The 22354-nt window shown below is 46.0% G+C and overlaps 1 protein-coding gene across 1 annotated transcript in view; it reads right to left on the bottom strand.

The window, feature by feature from the left end:
* The window catches only part of aldh1l2 (aldehyde dehydrogenase 1 family, member L2), a 146803-nt gene that overhangs the window by 22489 nt on the left and 101960 nt on the right, over positions 1-22354 (bottom strand). The window contains exons 18-21 of the mRNA XM_068058744.1: positions 20163-20262; positions 19919-20017; positions 19664-19829; positions 12014-12119 (exon numbers count right to left, since the gene is read on the bottom strand). Of these exons, the coding sequence (XP_067914845.1) occupies positions 12014-12119; positions 19664-19829; positions 19919-20017; positions 20163-20262 (471 nt within the window). The remainder of the gene's footprint in view (positions 1-12013; positions 12120-19663; positions 19830-19918; positions 20018-20162; positions 20263-22354) is intronic.

Consider the following 22354-nt stretch of genomic DNA (forward strand, 5'->3'; position numbering starts at 1 on the left):
GCCGTTCTGCAGAGTGGAACTGCAGCATTCATGAGGAGACTGGACTGGCTGCGGCAACAGACTCTCCGCTGGCAGCAAGGACTGGCTGATGAGATGGAGCCATTTACTATGCCCAACAATTGCCCGGAAGCACCTTCGGATGGAGGTGGCCGCGCGCTGGACATCAGTCACGTGTCGCAAACCCTGGATCCTGAGCGTCTCACCCCCTGGCCTAATGATCTGATGGACCATACATATGCCTGCCTGTTCAAATCTCCACTTCCCCTACCTGCGGTACCCTCTCCTTGCTGCTCAGTTACACAGTCACCTGCTCCTACACCCATCAGGGCAGTGCACATGGACACACAGTTACCTGCTCCTACACTCATCGGGGCAGTGCTCATGGACACACAGCCACCTGTTTCCCCATCCGACGTTGAAACAACCATGCAGAGCCTTGTGAGACTCCGCAATTGCCAGTTGCTGCCTGTCAAGCAGAGAGGGCGTCCAAAGGTGTCAAGCACTTGGGGAACGTTCAGCAAGAAGAGACTGATCACTAAAAGAAACAAGCATGCCGTGTCCAGTGGTAGCAGAAATGTGAATGCTCTTGCTGTGAACACAACTGGTGATAGTAGTAGGCAGGATTAAATGGGAATGGATGGAAAGACGCACGAGTAACATAACCACTGGCAGGGAACTGCTGGGCTAAATGGCCAGCTTTATGTTCATAGCCCAAAAGAAATGTGCTTCTTTTCCAGCACCCTCACATCATTCATGTTTTCCCTGAGAGCAGCATTGAACCATCACGAGATAGGGGCAGTAACATCATCCTGCCTCCGACAGCTGAGGTGGGTACTAAGTGATTCATTGGCGGTGTTATCAGTACATGCCTTTACCGCAGAACACAAAGCATGCTCAACAGTAATTTCATTGGAGGGAGGGAAGCTCTGACACTGATGTTCTTTCCTTATTTTCTTTCATGTAAAACGTGCCCTTGAGAAAACACTTAAGGACGGCATTCAAGCAAAGGAGGCAGTGCGGGAGAGGACGCAAGGATGTGCTGATTCCTGCATCTGAGGTGGGTAATAAGTGCTTCATTGGCGACGTTATCAATTGGTGCCTTCACTGCAGAACTTAAAAAGGTGTGCACAACAGTAATTTCAGTGGATGGAGGGAGGCAAGCTCTGACTCTGATTTGCTTTATTTCTTTTCATGTAAAACATGCCGTCGAGAAAACAATCCTTGAGACTTAAGGTCAGCATTCAAGCAACGAAGGCAACTAGATCATGCTGCGGAGCTCATCACGATGTGGAAAGGAACATTGCATTTATGGATGAATTGGGAATGCACATTGGGATGCGCTTGGGGAACATTCACCAAGAATAGACTGAGCTCAGACTCTTGTGACTTTGCCTTCTTCACATGGACAATACAGTAGTGGAATAGAGAGCCAAGCGTTCATTCACCACAAGGCTCTCCAGGAACAATCTCTTTAGCTGTGCATAGCAGAGACTCGGCCTGTCTGTCTAACGGGAATGCTGGACACAACACTCATGTATCCATGCACAGCAGTTCCTCGGATACTTAATGAACTTAATAAAACTTTTCAATAATTAAACCCAGAATTGTTGAGGTTTTGTTTTGCATGCTATTTCCCCGACTTTGCAACTGCACTTCAGATATTCAACTATGGTGGAGGGGTGAAGGTAGGGGGGTAGAGGGAGGGGTGGGAAGAGCGGGCATGCAAAATGCAGAGACCAAACAGTTGCAATGCCTGAAGTACTGTGGCGAAGTAGAGAAAGCAACTGGGTAGGGGAGAAAGCAACTGGATTGGGCATCCGCAGCTGGAGGGAACGGCTGAATGGAGAGGGCCGGAAGCGAGAGGCCGTGGAGAGCCGCGGGGAGCGAGCGTGCGAAGACCTTGGTGTCACCAGGTCCAGGGACTGGCCAGTAAGTCTTTTGCTGTTGTGTTTATGGCGCATGCACAGAAAAAGGCATTCCTCTTCCGTTCCGCTGCTCCCCCCCCCCCCCCACTCTCTCCCCTTCCTCCCTCTCCCCCCAGCTCTCTCCCTCCCCCCTTCCTTACCCCTCCCTCTCCCTCCCTCTTTCTCCCCTCTCCCTCTTTCTCCCCCTTTCCCTCTTTCTCCCCCCTCTCCCTCTCCCTCTTTCTCCCCCCCCTCCCTCTCCCTCTTTCTCCCCCCCCTCCCTCTTTCTCCCTCCTCTCCCTCTTTCTCCCTCCTCTCCCTCTTTCCCCCCCTCCCTCTCCCTCTCCCTCTCCCTCCCCCCCACCTCGCCCCCCGGCACCGCTACCGCTGGTCTCCCCGCGCTGCTCTCCCCGGCCCCCGCGCTGCTCTCCCCGGCCCCCGCGCTGCTCTCCCCGGCCCGCTCCACTCTCTCACTCCGGCCATTGTATTCTGCCACGTGTTTGTCAGGTTTCATCTCTGTGATTCTTTGAGCAGCGCCATCTTTAGTCCTGGCAGCTGCTACAGTCGCAAGCTGTGACGTTTTCGTGGCACATGCTGTATTTGCGCATGTGCCAAAACAGCGCCACCTATCGATCGCGTTGTCAACAATTGCGGTCTTATATTAAAGGGCAGGTCGTTCCCACTCCATCCCAACAGTGGTATGTCCTTGTACGGGTGTTGGGGGTGCGTATCCAGGAGCTTCAACACCTCTTCAGCCATGTCCAGCAGTAATCCAGCTTCACTGCCTCACTGAAAGGCAGCAATACAAGCAAGGCTGGTAGGCCTTTAAATACGGCACCAGCACCTGCGTTAGAGTCATTTGATGCTGCAATGACCACCTCGGAGCCTGCCCATCACGTGATTGGACAGACCCCGTGCTTCCATTATGGTAAGTGGACGCCCGTCATGTGATCACAGTCAGCCAGCTGCACGCATCACAGGTGGTGACGGCGCCTGCTTCCAGATGCGCCGCTGAGACCCGTGATGGAGTCACTCTATTTAGCCCGTTGAAAGTAATGCAAGTGGAACGCAAACTTTGTGCTGACTGCTCATTTCCCTGATAGTGCAGTGCAGCCCAGCATTAAACGTGGTACTGAGAGGCTACACACTCAACAGGGGTTCCAAGTTCATGTGAGTCTAGCACCAATTAAAGCTAGCCTGTGCTTCTTAAAGCCAGCCCACCTCTCTTAAAGGGCAGATGCATTCTGGCTGCAGCAGCTCATTGAACTGGCAGAAAAACACATTGCAAAAAGGAAGAAACGAGAGTAATGGTGCCACAGGCTTCTCAGTTAGTCAGATGCAGCGCTGGAGGCCTTAATGCAGGTGGCTGAAAGGGGGAAACAGGGGCCCAGGAGGCCTTCCAGACAGACAGCGAAGATAATGAAAGCAGATAGTCACTGAGGTCAAGGCCAGGAATCTGGCCTCAAGCTGCTCGAGACAGTGCCAGAAGTCCAATGACCTCACACAAGTGGTCAAAGTCAGTGACTGCATATTGAAATGCCATATCCCAGTAACTGCACCACCAACCTCACACACTGCTCAAGTGCAGTTCACCCCCATCATTCACCCATCAGCAGTCTCTCGCAATCAAGACTTATGCCTAACATTCACATGTTCCACCTCAGCTTCACATACTTACCACTGCTGCAAGCTTCACACCCACATCTCACAGCTTCCACATACTGCCAGCTATTCAGCATGACAGGCACATCACCATAACTAGATTATAACACACTCACGGACACACTTCCCACATTAAATGGCAGCAGCTGCAAATGGCAGAGACAGGTATGGCTAATGTGTTAACCCCCATGGAAGAGTCAGTACTGGGGATAATGGAATGGCCAGCGGAATCACTGAAGCCATCAAGGATGACAGTATGTTCCTGCCTAATACACCCTGTCAATCCCATTTTGCCCTTATCCCGCAATCTGATACCATCTCCAAGCTGTAGATGGTATAACCATGCACGTCTTGCTTTCCCCCCATCCCATCTACCTCACCCCAACACACCCCTTGTGCATTTATGTACTGCCACCTGGCCTGGCAGTGGTGTCTGAGGCTGAAGGTCCAGAGGAAGAAACATAGAAAATAGGAGCAGGAGTAGGCCATTCGGCCCTTTGAGCCTGCTCCGCCAATCATTATGAGCATGACTGATCATCCAACTCAGTGGACTGTTCCCGCTTTCGCCCCATACCCTTTGATCCCTTTAGACCCAAGAGCTATATCTAAGAGCAGACCAAGGAGGAAGAAACATTGTCACTTTATCTGAAACACACAGCCACGAGCTCAGATACGAACACTACCAGTACGGTAGTATAAAGACAGGATCTGCACGTGGTGAGTCTCCAGGCACATGAGGGCTGCAGCCAGACCACAGGGACAGGATAGCATGTGTAGCAGCTCACCGGAGAGCGAGGTCTCGGACATGTTCTGCTGCAGCAGACTCAGACAAAGACTTTGATGGTGCAGTGTACAGGAGAAGGCTGAACGGCATGAGTACAGAAATGCTTGATGCAATGGTGGACCTGCCACTAAGACTGCTATCACTGTCAAGGATCTAATTAGAGCTAGTGGTTCATCCTTTCCAGTGTGGAACTGGCAGTCAACTCCATGAGAACACTTGCAGATCCAACCATAATGCAGCATCTGATGGCTGATGTCTCAGCTTCCATTGCAGCACAAGCAGGAGCCACACAACATCCGAATGCTGCAGTGGAAGCTCAGACTGAGGTCATAAGATCTCTCCTTGTTGCCATGCAAGCTCAGATTGCTACCACCATGGCTGCCAATCCCTCAGGGTGGCACCTCAGCAATCCGAGTAATCTGCTGCAGATATCTGTAAACAAAGAGGCTTTCATGGTCTCACAGCAGTCCAGCTATCTGTGCTCCAGCAGATTACTCGGATTGCTGAGGTGCCACCCTGAGGAATTGGCAGTGGTTCTGTGCTGCATAAACCTGTTGTCCTCCCTCAGGATGACAGCATTTGTACTCCCACCACTGCCACTTCACAAGTCAGCCAGTCAGCCCATGTCGAGGTGTTGCAGCCTGAAGCCAGTCTCTCAAGACCCAGAGTTGCTCCAGGGCATCCTGCAGTCTCCTCCACTTAAAATCAGCAGCCCTCTAGAGATGTGCAAAGGAAATCCGACCCAAGTCTGAATGCTGGACCTGGAAGCCCGACCCGAACCGGACACATGCCGTCGGATCCTGTCGGGGTCAAGTTGGGAGCAGGCCTTTACCCATGTAACGATGTAAAGGCCTGCCACCCGACCCGACGGGTCCCGACGACATGTGTCAGGTTCAGGTCAGGTGGGATCAGACTTCCGTGTCCGGAATTCGGGCTCGCGTCGGGTTTCCTTTGCACACCTCTACAGCCTTCCACCAGTCATGCTGCAGTCACTGGGGGAGCACTGTGTAGGAGCACCATGTCAGGCAAAGGCACCCACAAGATGGGCACTAAGGGAATGCACAAGGGTGAATAGTTGAGTATTGTATGGAGTATCAGAAATATTGTTGGAAAAAGTACAGAATGCTTGTTTCGTGGTGTCTTTTATTTCAGGATTATGGCTTAAGAGGATGCTGTGATGGTCCTTAACAGAGCGATGATAAGGTGAGGAAAGTGGGTTGAGCAATGGGGATCTAGGATTTATTTAGGGGAACCCAAGCCTGATGATACACTCACAGACAGCCCATTCGGATTACGGATTTGCCAGGTGCCCCCTCCTTTTTCCTCTTCCTCCTCCTAAGGTGGTCAGTGAAGGCCTGTTGGCAAGAGCTGAACCCTCATGATGGCCAGGTTGTGAAGGACGCAGCTGACTATCATCAACAGGGGAGGCGGTGGCGGACTGGTATTATCATTGGACTAGTAACCCAGAGACCCAGGTATTGCTCTGGGGACATGGGTTCGAATCCCACCACAGCAGAAGGTGGAATTTGAATTCAATTAATAGATCTGGAATTTAAAAAAGCTAGTCTAATGATGGCCATGAAACCATTGTCAATTGTTGTAAAAACCCATCTGGTTCACTAATGTCCTTTAGGGAAGGAAATCTGCTGTCCTTACCTGGTCTGGCCTACATGTGACTCCAGATCCACAGCGATGTGGTTGACTCTTACATGCCTCGAAATAGCCTAGCAAGCCTCTCAGTTCAAGGGCAATTAGGGATGGGCAACAAATGCTGGCCTGGCCTGCGACGTCCACATCCCATGAATGAATTTTTTTTTTAAACCATGAGACATTCGGAAGCTTTGCTGAGTACTGGAGGGCTCCCTTGAGCGGTCCTGGCAGTAGAACCATTGCTTCAGGACACTAATGGTCTGCTCCACGACATTCCAAACTGCAGCATGGCTCTCTTTGTAGGAGCGCAGGCCACGTGTGGTAGGGTCATGGAAGGGAGTCACTAGCCACTTGTACTGCAGACAGCTTATGCCACTGAGCAACCACCCTCTGGCAGGCGCTCACCAACATGATGTGTTGGGTGTAGTCACGAACCAACTGCTCATTGAGTGAGTTGTAGCCTTGCGGTTTCACAGGGAACACACTATCCTGGTAAGATGCATTCCCACTCCTCCTACTTCCCTCTGCTTGGAGAGAAAACAATGAAGTCCTCTCTCCTGGCGTACAGGGTCTCTATAACCTCCTGAATGCAGAAATGGACACTGAACTGTGATATGTGGGCCAAGTCACCTGCTCCAGCCTCAAAGGGTTGCTGGCATAAAAACTGAAGACCGCAGTCACCTTGACAACCACTGGCAGTGCTGTCCTCAACCTGCTGTGAGGCTGTACAGGTTTGTGACCAGCTGTGGCAACTTAGGGAATTTGATGAGTAAGGGAATTTTAAGGGTTGTTTTCTTTCTAAAATCTAGTCAAGTTTTGCATTTAACTTTAACCTTAACTTGTAGTTTCTTTCAGTCCTAGTCAGTGGTAAACAAGCTAGTGGCAGCTGCACAGTTAGACAATTGGGTGGCTAGTTAGAAATTGTAACCCGGTCAGCAGGGGCTAACTCAGGTCTTGGAATTTCTGCTAGTTTAAATACAGGAGGTTTTTGCTCACGCACCAAGTCCAACTCAACAAAGAACTGTTGCGAGAGAGTACGTAACTCAGGGAATGCAGCACAGTGAGGGAAGAGGTGCTATTCTGATCTATTAAAACACACGGAGCAGTCTGAGTGAGGGAGCGGGAGACAGCGAGACCTGGCAGTAGCAGCAGCAGCGGCGGCTGATAAATCAGAGCAGGGAAAGAGTGGACCGTGTACAGAATTTTCCAGGAAAAGCAAGGAGTGATGTCAGAGGATAACAGGTAGGTGGTTGGTTGGTGAGTTTAAGGTTTTATTCCCTCTCTGATCTAGGGTAGTCGTTTAAACTAGGACTGGGAAACTATAAAGTACTGCATTAAATTTACAGTTTAGATTAATTAATAGAATTCAAGTAGGAATTGTTAATGGTAGGTTAATTATGTTGTAAAAGATACACAGGTGAAGGGCATTGTTTAATTAAGGACACAGGGGAGAGTAGGAGACAGAGCTAGGTAATGCTAGATTCTGTGACTAAGCTGATTATCAAGAAAAGGTTCTGTGTCTAGCTTTGTTCTTCACCTTTTGGCTTAGATCCAAATAACAAGTATAGTAGTAAGTGAAATAATATTAACACAGTTGATCTAGTGGTGATTAGTTAAAATTGACAGTTTATACAAGGTACCAACTAGATTATAAATGAGGGAAAGGATATATTTTTCTTAAATTATGGATTAGCAGCTGAGACCTTTTGCTTACAATTCCTGCACCAGGTGGGAATTCCAGGATACTTGTGTCTTGGAGAACTGTATGAAGGAAGTGTCTCCAGTTGCTTGAGCTCAGGATTCCAAAGCTGGAGTCACTATGGAGCATCAAGGAGTTTGTTTCCTGGATATGTTTTAGGAGATGGTCACCCCACAGGCAGTGAGTTCAGGATAGGAGATGGGTGGCTGTCTGGAAGAGGCAGCAAGTGAAGGAGTCTTTGGGGTGTGCGCCACTTTCAAACTGGTACTCTGCATTGGAGATAGATGACCCCCTGAAGAAATGCAGGCCAGACCATGGCACCAATGGGCAAGGGACTGCATAGGAGGGAACAGCAGAGTAGAAATGCACTCCTTATAGGAGATTCTATAGTCAGGGGAACAGATAGGCATTTCTGTAACTGTTATTGTGAGTCCTGCATGGTGTTGGGGTAGTGTGGGGTAAAGGACCTCATTGAGAGGGTGTAGAATATTCTGCAAGGGGAAGGGAGTGAGCCAGAAGTTGATACACGTTGGTACCAATGACAGTGACTACAAGTAGAGGTCCTAAAATCAGAATTTCAGGAGCTGGGGAGGAAGTTTAAAAAGGACCTCCAAGGTAGTAATCTCTGAATTACACTCTGCCATGAGCTAGAGAGTAAAAATAGGGTGGTTTCAGGCATGGTGTAGGAGGGAGGGCTTCAGATTCTTGAGGAGAGCCAGCACTGATTTGTAAAAAGCAGATCATGCTTGACCAATTTAATTGAATTTTTTTCAAGTAACAGACGGTTGATTAGGGGAATGTGGATGTTTATATGGGCTCCTTAGATGATGAGGGACATAAGTATGATAAACAAAAAGGGTGTATGATGTATGACTGGTATCTTTAACTACTTGTACTTGTATACTACCTTTAATGTAGTAAGTCCCAAGGTGTGTTACTGGAGCATTTTGAAACAATGTATGACACTAAGCCACAAAAGCAGCATTAGGTCAGTTGAGACAAACCTTAGTCAAAGATGTAGGCTTTGAGGAGTGCCTTAAAGGAGGACAGTGAGGTGGACAGGCAGAGATATAGGGAGGGTATTCCTGAGTTTGGGGCCTAGGCAACTGAAGGCATTGCTACCAATGGTGGAGCAATTAAAATAGGGCTGTACAAGAGGTCAGAAGTAGAGGAGCACTGATATCTTGGAGGGCTGTGGGTCTTGGAGTTCAGAGGTAGGGAGTGATTTGAAAACCTGGATGAGAAATTTTAAAATCAAGATATTACTTGACTGGGAGCCAATGTAGATCAGTGAGCACGGGGGTGATGGGAACAGACCTGGTGCAAGTAAGACACTGGCAACAAATATTTCGATGACTCTTGGGTTTGGAGTAGAATGTTGGAGACCAGCCAGGAGTGTTGAATAGTCAAGTCTAGCGGTAACTAAGGTTTGAAAATTTCAGCAGCAGGGGCTGAGACGAGATGAAGTCAGGCCATGTTGGAGATGGAAATGGGTGGTATTAGCGATGGCACAAATGAGATTGGAAGCTCACCTCCAAGTCAAATATAACAAGGTTGTGAACAGAGTAGCTTAATCTCATTGTTCCCAGGGAGTGGGATGGAGTCAGTTGCCAGGAAATGCAGTTTAGAGCTGGGACTGAAATAATGGCTTCAGTCTTCCCAATATTTAAGTGGAGGAAATTTCTGCTTATCCAGTACTGGATATCAGATAAGCAATTTGATGATTCAGCAACAGTGGAGGAGCTGAGAAGTGGTTGAGGTAGAGTGTTGTCAGCATACATTTGAAAACTAACTCTGCTTTCAGGTGATGTCATTAAGGGGCAGCATGTAGATGAGAAATAGGAGGCCCAAGGATAGATCCTTGGGGGACACCAGAGCTAACAATGCAGGAGCAGGAAGAGAAGCCATTACAAACAATTCTGTGATTATGATTAGAGATCAGAATGTCGCCAGTGAGAAGTCCCACCCAGCTGGACAACAGTGGGGAGGATGGTGTGGTCAACTGTCAAAGGCTGCAGACCGGTAAAGACAAGGAGGGAAAGTTTACCTTTGTCAGAGTCACACAAGATGTCATTTGTGACTTTTTTGATAAAACTGTTTCAGACCTGAGGCAGAGGTGGAAATCTGATTGGAGGGATTCATACATGGAGTTCCAGAAAAGATGGGAACATATTTTGGGGGTGGGGTGGGTGGTGACAACACATTTAAGTCCTTGAGGGGAAATGGAGGTTGGAAATGGGATGGTAGCTTGCAAGGGTGGTGGTGTCAAGGATTTTTTTTTGAGGGGTGATGGCAAATTTTAAAGGAGAGGGACAACATTCGAAGAGACCCATTTACAATATCCACTAATGAGGGGCAGTTGGGTGGTCAGTGGTTTAGTAGGAATAGGATTGAGGAGCAGGAGATGCATCTCGTGATGAGCTCGGGGGGCATGAGGGATAGGAGAGAAATTCAAGATGCAAGTTCAGGGCTAGAGCAGGGGAGTACAATTGGAAGTCTGGCCAGGTGGGCTAGTGAAAGGGACGGAGGCAGCAGAACCAAGTGAAAACTAGGCCAAATATAATTTGAGGTGAAGAGGAAAATACAACTGACAATGAGAATAGAATGGCAGTCAAATAAAAGGAACACAAATCCTCTCTGCATGTGAGGTTGGGTGGGGCTTCTTAGAGACAAAGAGGGTGATGTGTGCTTCGAAGCATAGGACAAGGCTAGAATACTTAAATACTGATACAAAGCCTTCATTTATGAAGGGAGATGATCCTGTCAAAATATCAGAAGTGGAGATGGTCAAGGTAATGGATGAAGTGAAAATTGGTAGGCAGGCTGTACTGGAAAGGCTGGTTATGCTTGGTGTGGATAAGTCACCTGGTCCAGATGGCTTGCAGCAGATTGCTAAAGGAAGTGGGGGTGAAAATAGCTGAAGGGCTTGCCATAATCTTCCAATCTCCCCTAGATAAAGGGGAGGTTCCAGAGGATTGGAGTGACAAAAGCAACACCATTATTCAAGAAACCATGTAAGGATAGTCCTCAATTACAAGCCAGTCAATTTAACTTCAGTGATGGGTAAGGTTTTAAAAACAATAGAGGGAAAAAAACAGGCACTTGGAGAGATTTGAATTGAGAGCCAGCATAGACTTGTAAAAAGCAGATTGTGCTTAACTAATCTAATTTTTTTTGAAGTAACAGAAGGTTTGTGAAGGGAAGGCAGTGGATGTTGTCTATGGATTTTGAGAAAATATTTGACAAAGTACCACAAAAGTCTGGTTAACAAAAATTGAGCCGTGTGGATCAGAGTGGATCAAAGTATACCTTGGATTAAAAAGTTGGTTTAAGGACAGAAAACAGCAAGTTGTGGTAAATGTTTTTTCAGTCTTGAGGATGGTAGGCAGTGGTGGTCCTCCTGGTTCAGTACCAGGATCACTGCCTTTTATACAAATAAATGACTGATAGTGGAGGAAAGAAAAATGTCAATTTGATGCCAAACTTGAAGTTATGGCAAACAGTGAGGATGGTACCAATCAACTAACAGGACATAAGCTCACAAGTGGCATGTAATAAGAAGTGAGTTGAGACAATGTAGACTAAATGGCACAATTCTAAAGTGCATAGGGACAGAGGGACCTGAGGGTTCATGTGTATAGATCTGTGAAGGTGGCAGGGCATAGAGTAGTTAGCAAAGCATATATGGCATCTTGGGTTCACTGAGGTATTGAGTACAAAAGCAGGGAATTAATGCTGAACCTTTTTATAAAGCTCTAGCCAATCCAGAACCTTTTGTCTAGTTCTGGTCACCACACTTTAGAAAGATGAGGGATCTTTTGAGGGTGTAGAGATGATGTACCAGAATGGTTCCAGGGATGAAGATTTTAGCTGCAAGGCTAGGTTGGAGAAGCTGGGGTTGCTCTCCTCAGAGCAAAGGAGATTTGATGGAGATTTACAAGATTCTGGCAGATTTGGATAAGGTAGACCAAGAAAAGCTGTTGGTAGCTGATCCTACAAGGACTAGGACACAGATTTAAGGTTTTGGGTAAGAGATAGAGGGGGAATGTGCAGAACTTTTTGAGTGCTAATGACATCAAACACTCTGCCTATGAGGGTGGTGGAAGCAGACATGAATCATTTCAAAAGGAAATTGGATGGACACTGGAAGGCTACAAGGATAGAGCAGGGAATGTGTTTGATTTGATAGCTCTCCAGACAGCTAGCATGAACTTGAAAGGCTGAATGGCTGCCTTCTGTGTCATTATGACTGACGTTATAACCTCTTTCTACTCTTGCAGCTGGTCAGTAGCTGCATTTCCGCATCTAACTCACCCATCTTTGAATTTTGAAATGACCATCACTGGTCCAAAAGATTCCTCTTTGGCAATGAACATGTCATCTTCCACATCAGTGAACACTGTTGGCTCCATGAAGAAACCTAGAACAAAAATCTCAATTAGAAATGAGTGAGTACCACTGAACCAAGGCTGACAACCCAGGAGACTTTCATGGCTACACAATATAGATTATAACTGAACTCATCACCTTTCCCCAGGTGATGAGACTCAATGCCTCAACCCATCCTGTTCCTTCTTACTTGTCTACTCAGTGAAACCTGAACTCATTGATTTTTGGATTAAGATAGTGGCAAGGATTCATTTGGATTCTTGTACAGAGTCTTCAATCTACTAACTGCACATTGACGCAATTTGCCAAAATTTGGATTTTAATTTCAAAGTGGAAGAAATTAATGTAGTTTCATCAAATCAATTTTCACATTAACTTGTTCATTTCTGTTAACTTTGTTTTCTGTATCCTATGTCCTTTGTCCTTATGAATAAACTGCCTCTGGAATCAGTAGCCCACTCTGTTCATTTTACACCAAGCCTAGTTACATGCTGCTCTCATGAGTCCTCAATAGCACCCACCACCATTCATATTTAATCTTTCACCTGCTGGCTTCATGGAAAGAATGAGAGTATGTAAGACTGAGTTGTGCATAGGCCCCCTGATAGTAGCTCAAAACGCCAGCTTGAATGAATGCTGAGACTAAACAAGCATATAACAAAGGCAGTAAGTGGTGTTAATGGGAGATTTTAACTTGTTTATAGATTGGGATAAACAAATTAGCATGGTAGTAATTTTTTTTTTTACCTATCCAGGATATTTTCTGAAAACTATCCATTTCCTAGAGCCAACAAGGAAGATGCCTTTTAGATTTAATAATGAGCTAGAATTAGTCAGGAGTCTAATGGTGCGTGAGCACTAATTAATGATCAGATAAAGTTCAGTGTACTATTTCAAAGGAAAAAACATAAAATAGCTACTAAGATTGTAGATGGCTAACTGTTTCTCTCTCCAGATGCTGCTAGATTTGTGTATTACTATCATCTGGAGTATTTTGCTTTTGTACTAAGATTCTAGATTTAGTTAAGGCTGACTTCAATGGAATGAGGCATTATTCACAGTAAACTGGAAAAATTTGTTAGTGTAAAATTGAGATCAGTGAGGTTTTCAAAAATGAATTAACATGATACAGAACCACTTTATACACCTAAAGAGCCTATACCTGCCAAAAAAGCCATAGACAACTGAAGACATAAGTGACATGAAACTGAGAAAAAGCATACAAAATACCCCACACTCATGAAAGGGAAAGAAGAAAGGGTGACAAAGCAGATTGAGAGCTATAAAAGAGTATTTAAAAACTTTGAAATAGTACACTGAACTTTAGATAGTACATGGGATAACAAAATCAACAAACTTTACAAATTACCTGAGGAAAAAGAGGGTGATCAGAAGTAACGTGTATCCCTAGAAAACTGATGTGATGTCACTGATAAAGTGGACATGCTGAATAATTTTATATCTCTATTTACAGTAGAGGAAGAAGTTAGGATGGCAGACATTCCAACGAAACTATTATTGAATCAAGGACAAGGAGTCACCAAAATAACCTAAACAAGATAACAGCAAAGGAGAAATTAATGGCACTAACGTGACAAACCCCAGTACCAGGTGGTTTCTATCCCAGGATTTTAAAAGTAGTTGTTGAGAACACTGCAGATGTCCTAATGAGAACTTTGGAAGATTATCTTGATTCAGAAACCATTCCTTTAGATTGGAAGCTTGTGCATGTTACTGCACAATTCAAGAAAGGTTAGAGGATGAAATCAGGGAATTCTTTTGGGCCTCCTTATCTCGAGAGACAATGGATACGCGCCTGGAGGTGGTCAGTGGTTTGTGAAGCAGCGCCTGGAGTGGCTATAAAGGCCAATTCTGGAGTGACAGGCTCTTCCACAGGTGCTGCAGAGAAATTTGTTTGTTGGGGCTGTTGCACAGTTGGCTCTCCCCTTGCGCCTCTGTCTTTTTTCCTGCCAACTACTAAGTCTCTTCGACTCGCCACAATTTAGCCCTGTCTTTATGGCTGCCCGCCAGCTCTGGCGAATGCTGGCAACTGACTCCCACGACTTGTGATCAATGTCACACGATTTCATGTCGCGTTTGCAGACGTCTTTATAACGGAGACATGGACGGCCGGTGGGTCTGATACCAGTGGCGAGCTCGCTGTACAATGTGTCTTTGGGGATCCTGCCATCTTCCATGCGGCTCACATGGCCAAGCCATCTCAAGCGCCGCTGACTCAGTAGTGTGTATAAGCTGGGGGTGTTGGCCGCTTCAAGGACTTCTGTGTTGGAGATATAGTCCTGCCACCTGATGCCAAGTATTCTCCGAAGGCAGCGAAGATGGAATGAATTGAGACGTCGCTCTTGGCTGGCATACGTTGTCCAGGCCTCGCTGCCGTAGAGCAAGGTACTGAGGACACAGGCCTGATACACTCGGACTTTTGTGTTCCGTGTCAGTGCGCCATTTTCCCACACTCTCTTGGCCAGTCTGGACATAGCAGTGGAAGCCTTACCCATGCGCTTGTTGATTTCTGCATCTAGAGACAGGTTACTGGTGATAGTTGAGCCTAGGTAGGTGAACTCTTGAACCACTTCCAGAGCGTGGTCGCCAATATTGATGGATGGAGCATTTCTGACATCCTGCCCCATGATGTTCGTTTTCTTGAGGCTGATGGTTAGGCCAAATTCATTGCAGGCAGACGCAAACCTGTCGATGAGACTCTGCAGGCATTCTTCAGTGTGAGATGTTAAAGCAGCATCGTCAGCAAAGAGGAGTTCTCTGATGAGGACTTTCCGTACTTTGGACTTCGCTCTTAGACGGGCAAGGTTGAACAACCTGTCCCCTGATCTTGTGTGGAGGAAAATTCCTTCTTCAGAGGATTTGAACGCATGTGAAAGCAGCAGGGAGAAGAAAATCCCAAAAAGTGTGGGTGCGAGAACACAGCCCTGTTTCACACCACTCAGGATAGGAAAGGGCTCTGATGAGGAGCCACCATGTTGAATTGTGCCTTTCATATTGTCATGGAATGAGGTGATGATACTTAGTAGCTTTGGTGGACATCCGATCTTTTCTAGTAGTCTGAAGAGACCACGTCTGCTGACGAGGTCAAAGGCTTTGGTGAGATCAATGAAAGCAATGTAGAGGGGCATCTGTTGTTCACGGCATTTCTCCTGTATCTGACGAAGGGAGAACAGCATGTCAATAGTCGATCTCTCTGCACGAAAGCCACACTGTGCCTCAGGGTAGACGCGCTCGGCCAGCTTCTGGAGCCTGTTCAGAGCGACTCGAGCAAAGACTTTCCCCACTATGCTGAGCAGGGAGATTCCACGGTAGTTGTTGCAGTCACCGCGGTCACCTTTGTTTTTATAGAGGGTGATGATGTTGGCATCGCGCATGTCCTGGGGTACTGCTCCCTCGTCCCAGCACAGGCATAGCAGTTCATGTAGTGCTGAGAGTATAGCAGGCTTGGCACTCTTGATTATTTCAGGGGTAATGCTGTCCTTCCCATGTTACTGCACAATTCAAGAAAGGTTAGAGGATGAAATCAGGGAATTATAGACCAGTTAGTCTTATCTGTTCTTGGGAAATTATATTAGTGTCTATAATTAAGGATAGGGTGACTGAACACCTTAAATTTTCAGGTGAGAGCCAGCATAGATTTGTAAAAGGTAGGTCATACCTGACAAATTGATTGAATTTTTTGAAGAGGTATATTGATATGGACTTTCGGAAGGCATTTGGCAAGAAACTGTTAGCTAAAGTTAAAGCTCATGGATTGAAGGCAAATTATTGATCTGTTTAGGAAACTGGCTGAGTTCAAGGAGACAGTGAGTAGGGATAATGGGCAGATACTCTAATTAACAGGATGTGACAGGTGCTGTCCCACAAGGATTTGTGAGGCCTGAACTATTCGCTGTATTTATTCATGACTTTGGGATAGAAAGCCACATATCCAAATTAGTTGATAGCACAGGGACAGGTGGTATTGTAAGCACTATAGAGGAATGCAAATTACAAAGATATTGATATTTGTGAATAGACAAAACTTTGGCAAATGGATTACAATGTAGGATTGACCAGGGTACTTTCTAAATGGTAAAGCTAGAAATAATGGGGGGGCCAGGTACACAGATCATTAAAATGTTGTGAACAGGTACAGAAAATAAGCAAAAGGTTAATGCAATGTTGGCCTTTAAAGCTAGAGGATTAGAATCAAGGGGGCCAGCGGGGGGAGCGGTGGTAGAAGTCATGCTTCAGCTATACAAAGTCCTAGTTAGACTGCGCCTGAGGAAGCTGTGGAGAGAATACTGTAGATTTAGATGTAGATTCCCTAGCCAGCGGAAAAGCCCCTGGGAAGGACAGCATTACCCCTGAAATAATCAAGAGTGCCAAGCCTGCTATACTCTCAGCACTACATGAACTGCTATGCCTGTGCTGGGACGAGGGAGCAGTACCCCAGGACATGCGCGATGCCAACATCATCACCCTCTATAAAAACAAAGGTGACCGCGGTGACTGCAACAACTACCGTGGAATCTCCCTGCTCAGCATAGTGGGGAAAGTCTTTGCTCGAGTCGCTCTGAACAGGCTCCAGAAGCTGGCCGAGCGCGTCTACCCTGAGGCACAGTGTGGCTTTCGTGCAGAGAGATCGACTATTGACATGCTGTTCTCCCTTCGTCAGATACAGGAGAAATGCCGTGAACAACAGATGCCCCTCTACATTGCTTTCATTGATCTCACCAAAGCCTTTGACCTCGTCAGCAGACGTGGTCTCTTCAGACTACTAGAAAAGATCGGATGTCCACCAAAGCTACTAAGTATCATCACCTCATTCCATGACAATATGAAAGGCACAATTCAACATGGTGGCTCCTCATCAGAGCCCTTTCCTATCCTGAGTGGTGTGAAACAGGGCTGTGTTCTCGCACCCACACTTTTTGGGATTTTCTTCTCCCTGCTGCTTTCACATGCGTTCAAATCCTCTGAAGAAGGAATTTTCCTCCACACAAGATCAGGGGGCAGGTTGTTCAACCTTGCCCGTCTAAGAGCGAAGTCCAAAGTACGGAAAGTCCTCATCAGAGAACTCCTCTTTGCTGACGATGCTGCTTTAACATCTCACACTGAAGAATGCCTGCAGAGTCTCATCGACAGGTTTGCGTCTGCCTGCAATGAATTTGGCCTAACCATCAGCCTCAAGAAAACGAACATCATGGGGCAGGATGTCAGAAATGCTCCATCCATCAATATTGGCGACCACGCTCTGGAAGTGGTTCAAGAGTTCACCTACCTAGGCTCAACTATCACCAGTAACCTGTCTCTAGATGCAGAAATCAACAAGCGCATGGGTAAGGCTTCCACTGCTATGTTCAGACTGGCCAAGAGAGTGTGGGAAAATGGCGCACTGACACGGAACACAAAAGTCCGAGTGTATCAGGCCTGTGTCCTCAGTACCTTGCTCTACGGCAGCGAGGCCTGGACAACGTATGCCAGCCAAGAGCGACGTCTCAATTCATTCCATCTTCGCTGCCTTCGGAGAATACTTGGCATCAGGTGGCAGGACTATATCTCCAACACAGAAGTCCTTGAAGCGGCCAACATCCCCAGCTTATACACACTACTGAGTCAGCGGCGCTTGAGATGGCTTGGCCATGTGAGCCGCATGGAAGATGGCAGGATCCCCAAAGACACATTGTACAGCGAGCTCGCCACTGGTATCAGACCCACCGGCCGTCCATGTCTCCGTTATAAAGACGTCTGCAAACGCGACATGAAATCGTGTGACATTGATCACAAGTCGTGGGAGTCAGTTGCCAGCATTCGCCAGAGCTGGCGGGCAGCCATAAAGACAGGGCTAAATTGTGGCGAGTCGAAGAGACTTAGTAGTTGGCAGGAAAAAAGACAGAGGCGCAAGGGGAGAGCCAACTGTGCAACAGCCCCAACAAACAAATTTCTCTGCAGCACCTGTGGAAGAGCCTGTCACTCCAGAATTGGCCTTTATAGCCACTCCAGGCGCTGCTTCACAAACCACTGACCACCTCCAGGCGCGTATCCATTGTCTCTCGAGATAAGGAGGCCCAAAAGAAAGAAAAAAAAGAAACTAGAACAATACCTGTATTCCAAGGGTTAAGCTACATACAGACATGAATTAGGAGCAGAAGTAAGCCATTCAATAAGATCATGGCTGATCTGTTTGTGTCTCAAATTCCACACTCCCATCTACTCCGATAAACTTAGATTCTTGTTAGGCAATGGAATCAATCTACCCCACCTGAAAATTATTTAACAAGCCCGCCTCCACCACCTTCTGAAGCAGAGAATTCCAAAGTCACACAACCCTCAGAAAATATTTCTCCTCATCTCTGTCCTAAAAGGGTGACCCCTGATTTTAAATCTGTGTCCCCTCGTTCTGAACTCCCCCACAAGAGGAAACATCCTTTCCACATTCACCTTGTCAAGACTGTTCAGGATGTTTTATACTTTAATCAAGTCTCCCCTCAATCTTCTAAACTCCAGTGAAAACAAGCCCAGTCTGTCCAACCTTTCCTCAAAAGACAACCCTCTCATTCCAGGTATCAATCTAGTAAACCTCTTCTGAAGCGTCTCCAACTCTTTCACATCCTTCCTTAAATAAGGAGATCTAAGCTGCACACAGTATTCGAGATGTGGTCTCACCAATGCCCTGTATAACTGAAGCATAACATCCTTTTTATTTTCAATTCCTCTCATAATAAAGGATAGCATTCCATTAGCCTTCTTTATTATTTGCTGTACTTGTATACTAACTTTTTGTGACTCTTGTACTAGAACACCTGGATCCCTTGACACCTTGGAATTCTGCAGTCGTTCTCCGTTTAAGTAATGCTCTGCTTTTTTATTCTTCCCGCCAAAGTGAACAACTTCACATTTTCCCATATTATACTCCATCTGCCAGACTTTTGCCCACTCACTCAACCTACCTATATCGGTCTACAACTTCCTCATGTCCTCTTCACAACATACGAGGAAAGATTAAACAAACTAGGGTTGCATTCCCTGGAATTTAGACGGTTAAGGGGCGCTTTGATCATAACGGGAACAGAAAAGGATAGAGAGAAACTGTTTGCTAGTTGGAAAGTCCATGACTAGGGGTCATAATGTAAAAATCAGAGTCAGACCCTTCAGGAGTAAAATTGGGAAACACTTCATGCAAAGGGTGGTAAAAGTTTGGAACTCTCTGCCACAAATGGTAACTGATGATATATCAATTGTTAATTTTAAAAACTGAGTGATAGATTTGTTAGCCAAAGGTATTAAGGGATTATGGGGAAAATGTGGGGAGATAGTTAGGTGGCAGATCAGCCTTGATCTCACTGAATGGTGGAACAGGCTTGAGGGGCTAAATGGGCTCCTTCTGTTCCTGTGGGAATGCACATCCTTTGTTGTGTTGCATTCTATCTGCTAATAGTCCTCCAGCTTCTGTTCCTGCCTTTGATTTAACTTGTGTGAAAATGAAAGCACTAAACACTTCAATTAAATCACAAAAAAATTTGCCACTTGCTCTTTCAATCCATTTCCATAAAGTGAAGGACTTCATACCAGGTCGTGAGATGGCTTTCCCCCCATATACTAGTGTTGCTCCTTCCTTCACTCCAATTTCACAATATTCAAGCAGCTTTTCTAGATGAGCTTTATGGTTTTGTGGTCCATGATCTGTTGACCTGTCCAAAGGATCACCAATTTTCATCTTCTTAATCTCCTCAACCTGTATAATAGGATGGGAAGTACAATAAAGGAACATCACACACTGTTTTCTCTGTGGAACACTAAAGATAAAAGGGTTTCATAACTTACCACTCGCCGAACAAATTCATCATGGACAGACTCTTCAACAAACAAACGGCCAGCAGCAATGCAGTTCTCTCCCTTATTGAAATATACTGCTCCCATACCCTGAAGGGGAGGAAAAATTAGGATTACATTACACTGAAGGGAATTGTTGTATTTGGTGAACAAGAACTGGGATCAGTTCTTCTTCTCTGAAAGATTCAGAAGACAGCAAAGTTGAAGGGATTGGGATATCTCAGGCAGCACTCACCATTCTCACAGCCTTGTCAAGGTCACAGTCATTGAAGATGAGGAGTGGAGATTTCCCACCCAGTTCCAGAGAGACCTTTTTCAGATTACTCAAAGCACAGCTGTTAACAAATGTGAAAGATCAGTTATTATCGGTCTAACAAAAATCTAGTTTAACATTCTTCAACAATAACCATCTATTTCTACTGGAACTGATCCCAGCAGAAAACACATTCCTGTTTCAATCTCACTAAGAGGTGAAACTGTATTACAGGTCTGTGCATAATTGTTCTCATCTAGTAAAAATAGACACCATCAGGAGTATTATTCTTCCATTGCTGCAAAATGTAATCAATTATTTACTGGATGATGGGATGTTGATGGTTTCCAGAAGGTAAGAATCAAACTGCATGTTTTGAATCAAAAGTTTCTTTGTAGTGGGTGCTGCAGTACAGTGGAAAAGACAGATTCCTAATGTGCTTTACCCCTACATGTTCCATTAATGAGCCAGACTTGCTGCTGAATCAACTGCATCCTGCAGTACTGGGAACCTGTCCCTTTAGCTACTAGATGACAGAGTCTGCCTTAATTCTCAACTTTCATTTCTCCACCCAGCTCCCTCCCCCATGGTGATTTCTGAGTCCCATGTGGTCTCTTCCCCACCTTCCTCAGCTGTTTTCTTGAGCTGCACCTTCTGCTCCAGTGAGCCAGATTACTGCTTATCCTTGTCTAGGAATGCAGGCTAATCTTTCCACCATGATCATAAAGGCACAAGAAAAAGTGAAGGATGAAAAAGGTCATTCTCCCTCTTGTACAGTGTTCTAAATGTTCAATCTACAGGACACTTTAGCTGTTATCCCCACTTCTGTATCTTCAACTTTTTTATTTCTCATGCTGGTCTGAAATTCTGTACCTGCATATGTGTACCTTTATCTTTATGTCAATAACTGATATACTTTATGTCTACCAGAGTGTTCCAATGATCTATAGGTTCTGCGTAGCAACCAAAGAAGTCATGCAGGTGTTATCGCGAGTGAGGCAGTGGTTTCATTCTCCAAAGATAGTCAGGATTTTTCAAGAGCTCAGTCCTTGGTGCAATATCTCCACCCCACCTCCCCCCCGCAACCCCAAGTCTGTCCGAGTGTGTGTGTGTGTCTCTGGCCGGGATTTTATGTGTCCCACGGCATTTCTGATGACTCGACCAGAAGTTGGCGGAACTTCTGCTTCTGCCATTTTTCCTGTTTTGCATGCAAATTCTTACATGCAAATCAACAGCGCAGCGACGGACACAAAAACATGTGCGATCATGCAGCGGGGACAGACTTTCATTGGTGGAACCTGCGTCACTCGGTCAAGCACCATGAATGCCACGGCTATACATCATTCTGCATTCCAAGCCTCAAGGATCAGCAGTGTTAGTGGTATGCAAGTGTCTGCAGATTTACAATTAAATCATTTACTTAGTTTTAACTCTTTTTCTTTTGTTAATTTTTCAACCCCAGCACCAACTCCCCCCTTTTATTGACTACAGCAAGAGCTACAAATATGTCAGCCAGCAGACAGCATCCTGTCTTACATTTCAGTGATGCCTCCCTACAGGTTCTCCTCCAGACCATCAGGGAAAGGCAGGAGATCCTCTTCCCTGCAAATTGACTCAAAAGACTCTCCTGCCTGATCCAGGCAGCCTGGATGGAGGTAGCAGAGGAGGTATCAAACCATGGGTTATGCGACGAACCCGGGTTCAGTGTCAAAACCGTATCAATGACTTGCTCAGATCGGTGATGCTAAGTGGTCTTGCTGAAGCTTTTCTCCCTGATTGTGTTTAATACAGAGGGCAAACAAGGCATGCAATGGAATGCGTGAGCAGCCTTGGTGCCATACACCAAATAAATGATAGTGCGGAAAGTGTTTGATATGTGGTTGGATGCGTCATGTGAAAGTCAGTCTGGAATGAGTAATGTCAATGCATGTATACAATGGGTATGATTCATCTTTTGACAGGTCATGAAATCTGCACTGTCTCCTGCAGGATAAATGCACCCACAATCAGTAGGAGCGGAAAAAGACAGGTGGAGGTGTCCCAGACATTGGGTCCTGACAGCAGGTGAAGAGGAGGCTGCAGAAATAGAGAAAGGAGGGAGGCAGAGCCGTCACAGATGGTGAGGCAGGAGCATAAGGATGAAGTGTCATTTTCAATCTTGCAGCCATATGTGC

The sequence above is a fragment of the Heterodontus francisci genome, chromosome 27 (genome assembly GCF_036365525.1).
Source record: "Heterodontus francisci isolate sHetFra1 chromosome 27, sHetFra1.hap1, whole genome shotgun sequence".
NCBI lineage: Eukaryota > Metazoa > Chordata > Chondrichthyes > Heterodontiformes > Heterodontidae > Heterodontus > Heterodontus francisci.